The 6,159-nt window shown below is 42.8% G+C and overlaps 1 protein-coding gene across 1 annotated transcript in view; it reads left to right on the top strand.

The window, feature by feature from the left end:
• The window catches only part of DNAH5 (dynein, axonemal, heavy chain 5), a 332,324-nt gene that overhangs the window by 106,311 nt on the left and 219,854 nt on the right, over positions 1–6,159 (top strand). The window contains exons 18-19 of the mRNA XM_010858794.1: positions 4,274–4,439; positions 5,346–5,585. Of these exons, the coding sequence (XP_010857096.1) occupies positions 4,274–4,439; positions 5,346–5,585 (406 nt within the window). The remainder of the gene's footprint in view (positions 1–4,273; positions 4,440–5,345; positions 5,586–6,159) is intronic.

The following is a 6,159-nucleotide window of genomic DNA, read 5'->3' as shown; positions in this document are numbered from 1 at the left end:
AAAAAGCAAGAGAGTTCCAGAAAAACATCTATTTCTGCTTTATTGACTATGCCAAAGCCTTTGAGTGTGTGGATCACAATAAACTGTGGAAAATTCTGAAAGAGATGGGAATACCAGACCACCTGACCTGCCTCTTGAGAAATCTGTATGAAGGTCAGGAAGCAACAGTTAGAACTGGACATGGAACAACAGACTGGTTCCAAATAAGAAAAGGAGTACGTCTAGGCTGTATAATGTCACCCTAATTATTTAACTTCTATGCAGAGTACATCATGAGAAACTCTGGGCTGGAGAAAGCACAAGTGGAATCAAGATTGCCAGGAGAAATATCAATAACCTCAGATATACAGATGACACCACCCTTATGGCAGAAAGTGAAGAGGAACTAAAAAGCCTCTTGATGAAAGTGAAAGAGGAGAGTGAAAAAGTTCGCTTAAATCTCAACATTCAGAAAACTAAGATCATGGCATCCAGTCCCATCACTTCATGGCAAATAGATGGGGAAACAGTGGACACAGTGGCTAACTTTATTTTTCTGGGCTCCAAAATCACTGTGGATAATGATTGCAGCCATGAAATTAAAGGACACTTACTCCTCTGAAGGAAAGTTATGACCAACCCAGAAAGCATATTAAAAAGCAGAGACATTACTTTGCCAACAAAGGTCCGTCTAGTCAAGGCTATGGTTTTTCCAGTGGTCATGTATAGATGTGAGAGTTGGACTATAAAGAAAGCTGAGTGCCTAAGAACTGATGCTTTTGAACGGTGTTGGAGAAGACTCTTTAGAGCCCCTTGGACTGCAAGGAGATCCAACCAGCCCATCCTAAAGGAGATCAGTCCTGGGTCTTCATTGAAAGGACTGATGTTGAAGCTCAAAGTCCAATACTTTGGCCACCTGATACAAAGAGCTGACTCATTGGAAAAGACCCTGATGCTGGGAAAGATGGAGGGCAGGAGGAGAAGGGGACGACAGAGAATGAGATGGTTGGATGGCATCACTGACTCAATGGACATGGGTTTGGGTGAACTCCGGGAGTTGGTGATGGACAGGGAGGCCTGGTGTGCTGTGGTTCATGGGGTCGCAAAGAGTCGGACACGACTGAGCGAGTGAACTGACTGACTGACTGACTTGTTCTTAGGATTACTTTATAAAAGTGCAAAATTTTAAAACAATTAAATTTAAAAGCAAATTTTAAAAGTGAGAGTGTTAGTCGCTCAGTCATGTCTGACTCTTTACAACTCCATGGACTGTAGCCTGCTAGGTTCCTCTGTCCATGTGGATTCTCCAGGCAAGAATACTGGAGTGGGTTGCCATTCCCTTCTTCAGGGGATCTTTCTGACCCATGGATCAAACTTGAAACTTCCACATTGCTGTGCTGTGCTTAAATGTTCAGTCATGTCTGACTCTTTACAACTCCATGGACTGTAGCCTGATAGGTTCCTCTGTCCACGGGGATTCTCCAGGCAAGAATACTGGAGTGAGTTGCCATGCCCTCCTCCAAGGGATCTTCCCAACCCAGGGATTGCACCCAGGTCTCCTACACTGCAAGCAGATTATTTACTGTCTGAGCCACCAGGGAAGTCCCAAGAGTATTGGAGTGGATAGCCATTCCATCCTAAAATATTTAAAAAAATGGGAAAAGTAGCATTTTAACCTATTTCATGCCATTGTGATAATTTGGTATATTGCCTGTTTACATTTGTGATTCTTACTGTACAGACTGCAGATTTGTAATGGTGTTTTTTTTTTTTTATTCCCACTTACTTTTTCTTCAGAAAATATTTCTCATGTTGCTACAAGGCCACCATTTTAAGGATGCCTTCAGAATATTCTATTGAGTTGATGTGTCCTAATTTACTTGCTTTGTTATTGTTGGATAGTTAGATGATTTCTAGTTTTGCTGTTTTGCCAAGAGTACAATGAATATATTTATATGTTTCATGCTTTTTATTCCCCTTTAGGAGTATTTCCTCCTCCAAAAAAAATGTGTCTTCATTTAATAGCTGTTAATATTTGTAGCCAAATTGCTTTTGAAACTGATGATATCAACTTAAAATGCCATCAGCAATGTAGTAGTACCAATTTCACTGTCTTCCAACAAACACTGCTTTATTATAATTACTGCAAATTATAATAAAATTTTTGTTAGAATAAGGTACATAGTAGAGCAATGCATTTATTATAATAAAATACAACAATAAATGTATCGCAAGTAATTATAAATTATTAATTTTACCTTAAGTAGCAAAATCATAGAGCCTAATTTTAATTTGCATTTTGATTACCAAAGTGAATGATTACCAATATAAAAGAATGCTTTCTCTTGAATTCATTTACTTTTTATAATTCATTTTTTCCTTCAAGAATTTTTTTATGGAGCTTCTGTGTGAAACACTGCTTGGGAATAAGACAGTGAACAAAACAAGTGAAATCTCTGCCATCGCAATGCTCGCTTTCAAGTGGAGGATGTAGAAAAACAAGCAAACAAAAAAAGCCAGTGAGCAAACAACATGCCAAGTTCAGTGGAGAAAAGTTAAGAGGATAGTGGAGAAAAGGAGTACCTGAAAGGGAGTAGTGGTTTTATGCCTATGGACAGGGATGACCTCTGGAATTATATCTGAGCGCAGGAAGTGAGGGAGAAAGCCATGTGTCTATGTCTGGGGAAAAGCTTTCCAGGCAGCGGGAATGGGAAGTGCAAAGGTCCTGAGGCTTATTCTTATGGTAGAAAGGCATTGAGTTGAAGTCTGTTGATTATGTTCATATGCTGGGGTGGGGGAGATCAAGAAGAGAAGGAAAAAGGGAATGGTTGGTAAGTATAGTCCTGGGGAAGCAGACGAGTGTGGCTTAGCACTTAGATTTTGTGGGATTTTTTTTTTTTTAAAGCAGCTACTTGTGTTGTTTATTTTTTAAACTTTTATTTAATTTACTTATTATTTATTTTTGACTGCTCTGGGTCTTCACGTGGTGCATGGATGTCTCATCGCAGTGGCTTTTCTTGTTGCCTCACACGGGCTCTAGGTGCCCAGGCTTCAGTAGTAGTGGCACATGGGCTTAGTTGCCCTGTGCCAAGTGGGGTCTTCCTGGACCAGGGATCGAACCTGTGTCCCCTGCATTGGCAGGTAGATTCTTGACCACTCAACCACCAGGAAAGTCCCTCATATTCTTAACTAGAAGGATAAACATTGTATTCCTGAAAAAGGAGGAAAGAGAGTTGACGATGGATGCTGGTTAGTCTTCTGGATGAGGGCATGGGTCAGGGCCAGGTCATGGGGAGGATGGTGCAAGGATTCGAGGGGACAAGGATTTGGGAACACAGTTGTCTGGGGCCTGGCAGGGAATGTGGCTGGAGTCACATAGAGTGATTCCTGGGTAGCATTAGGAGCTGGACTGAGTTTGGGGGCCATGAATTCCTATCGCCAAGCCCCTGCCTTGCCATGACCTGTGTGTGCAAGTAGAGATTGTAGATTATCTGATCATTTGGGTTGGACTTCTCCTGCTTAGGGCGCTGGAAGGCTGAGGGGTTGATGGAGTAAAGGCTGTTGGCAAAAGAATGATTGATGTGAGACACCATCCTTAGGGGAGGGTGTGCAGATTCAGAGGGTTTATTAAGGGTGAATGTCGTGGCTGATGAGGAGGTAAATGAACCCTGAGGCTAATGAGTGGGGGTCCATGAGGACATTAGAGCATCTCAAGGTGAACCATGGTGGGTTAAAGCTGGAGACCATGACCCACTCACAGTCTGTTGCTTCATGGGTTTGTTTTTTCAACTAGGTGGTAAATCACTGACTATATCATCTCCTTGTCTGTCTATTTGTCTTGATTAAAGTGCCCCAGTATATTCATTTGTATTTATTACACTCTTGAGAAATGTATAATCTAGTTGGAGGGGAGGGGAATACTTAAAGTTAGTTAGGGGTTGATGATGGATTGTTAGCAAAGGTGAACAGGGAAGGGAGCATGACTGGGGCAGATTTATATGAAATAGAAGAAGCTTCGTGGGAAGAGAGGCTCTTCATGGCTTTTGGGCTTATTTCCTCCACTGCTGGAGAAGTTAGAGTGATTGTGGTCCATCTATTCACCAGTTGGTTCTCTCATCTTTAATACAGTCCTTTACAGGATGCCTGGCCTGGGTTAGTGTGAGAAGTGTGGCCAGACATTGTTGGAGGCCAAAATCTCATCTGGAGGCCAGACCTGTCACGTTGCTACCATTACTGATATGCTATCAATAGCTAGATAAACAAATATGACATGATGCTATTTTTTTTTTGATAGGACCTTTGTGTAAATGGTGCTCAGATACTACACTTTAAAAGCTCTTTAGTGGAGGAGGCAGTCAATGAGCTAATAAATATGTTGCTGGATGTGGAAGTTCCATCTAAGGAAGAAAGAGAGAAAGTATTCAATGTGAATAGTGATGATTGGAAAAATGAAAGTTCAGGTAAGAGAAGGGGGTAATGGAAGGGTCTTGTTTTTCTAGGACATGCCTGAAAACCAAAATTTAATTTTCTACTTTGCAGTGAATTTCACACTCTAATAAGACCCTCTCAATTTTATAAGGACATTAATAAATCTGAAATTAGGATTTGGGGCACACTTGAATGATGGCATGTCATTAATTTCCATTACTTTTTGTTCAGCTCTACAAACGTATACTTCACACTGGTCCTTGTTAGCTCTCTTTGCATTTAGGTGTAAGTGTGTGTTTTTTCACTTTATCAGTAAAGTAGGATGGATTATGGGTTGGAATTCCCACTGGAGTATGTCTACACCAGAGCAAGTGGTTTGTGGAACAGATGAAGACAGCAAGAGGCAGAGAAGGGACGCTGTTCCCCAAGGGTTTGTGGTTGTTGGTGAAAGAGAGACCCCAGAGAGCCAGCACCTAGGACCCCAGCCCTGTCTTGTTTTTGCATAGCTCCTACCTCTCCTCCTATTCCCACGCGTCAAGGATGAGAGGTTGCATCAGTCCACCTTGTTCCCCCAGTGTCCTCTTCCTATCCTTTGATGGCCTCATTTCATAAGAAGTATGACATTTGAGTGTTATTAAACTTGCATGTATGTGCGTATGTGTGGGCTCAGTCCTATCTGACTCTTTGCGACCTCATGGGCTGTAGCCCACCAGGCTCCTCTGTCCAAAGGATTCTCCAGGCAGGAATACTGGAGTGGGTTACTGTTTCCTCCTCCAGGGGATCTTCCTGACCCAGGGATCAGTCGATTATATGTTTTGTGTTTCCTGCGTTGGCAGGTGGGTTCTTTACCATTGCACCAATTTATCTTAATGTTCTTCTTTAACTGCAATAGGTGCCCCCTGCCCCCATCTCTTTCAGTTTCTCTCATTTTGTAACAGCAAAAAGAGAAGAAGAAAATTCTGATGCCTTGACTTCTTCCCTTAATGCCGGGGCAGGCCTCCTGCCTTTGATGACAATCTCAAGAAAGAAGAAAGAGATCGAGGTGTTAGAGGAAGGAGCCCGAGAGTTGCTCTCCCACTTCAATCACCAAAACACAGATGCTCTTCTGAAAGTTACAAGGAACACACTGGAGGCTGTCCGCAGGCGCGTTCAGTTCTGCAATGTGACGAGCTTCCGGGGTAACGAGCCCATAGCGTTTGCCTCTTGGCTTGCCAAGCCTGGCCTCTGGTTGTGTGTGCATGTGTGTGCGTTCCTGTTAAGTTTAAATAATCCAAACCCTCACCATTTCTTCAGTGCCTCCTTGTACATTTTTATAATATGAACTTGAATTATCCCAGCAGTTGGATGAAGTAGATACTATCATTTCTCTCATTTAAGACTGATACGACTGGAGTCCAGGAAAGTTAAGGAATTGACTTAAGGCCACTTAGCTTTTGTTAGGAGAAGGCAATGGCAACCCACTCCAGTACTCTTGCCTGGAAAATCCCATGGACGGAGGAGCCTGGTAGGCTGCAGTCCATGGGGTCGCTAAGAGTCGGACACGACTGAGCGACTTCACTTTCATTTTTCACTTTCATGTATTGGAGAAGGAAATGGCAACCCACTCCAGTGTTCTTGCCTAGAGAATCTCAGGGATGGGGGAGCCTGGTGGGCTGCTGTCTATAGGGTTGCACAGAGTCGGACACGACTGAAGCGACTTAGCAGCAGCAGTACTGGGTCTTTGTTGCTGTGCCTGGGTTTTCTCTGGTTGAG

The sequence above is a fragment of the Bison bison genome, unplaced genomic scaffold (assembly GCF_000754665.1).
Source record: "Bison bison bison isolate TAMUID 2011002044 unplaced genomic scaffold, Bison_UMD1.0 scf7180017864440, whole genome shotgun sequence".
Taxonomy (NCBI): domain Eukaryota; kingdom Metazoa; phylum Chordata; class Mammalia; order Artiodactyla; family Bovidae; genus Bison; species Bison bison.
This window is presented reverse-complemented; position numbering and strand designations above follow the sequence as displayed.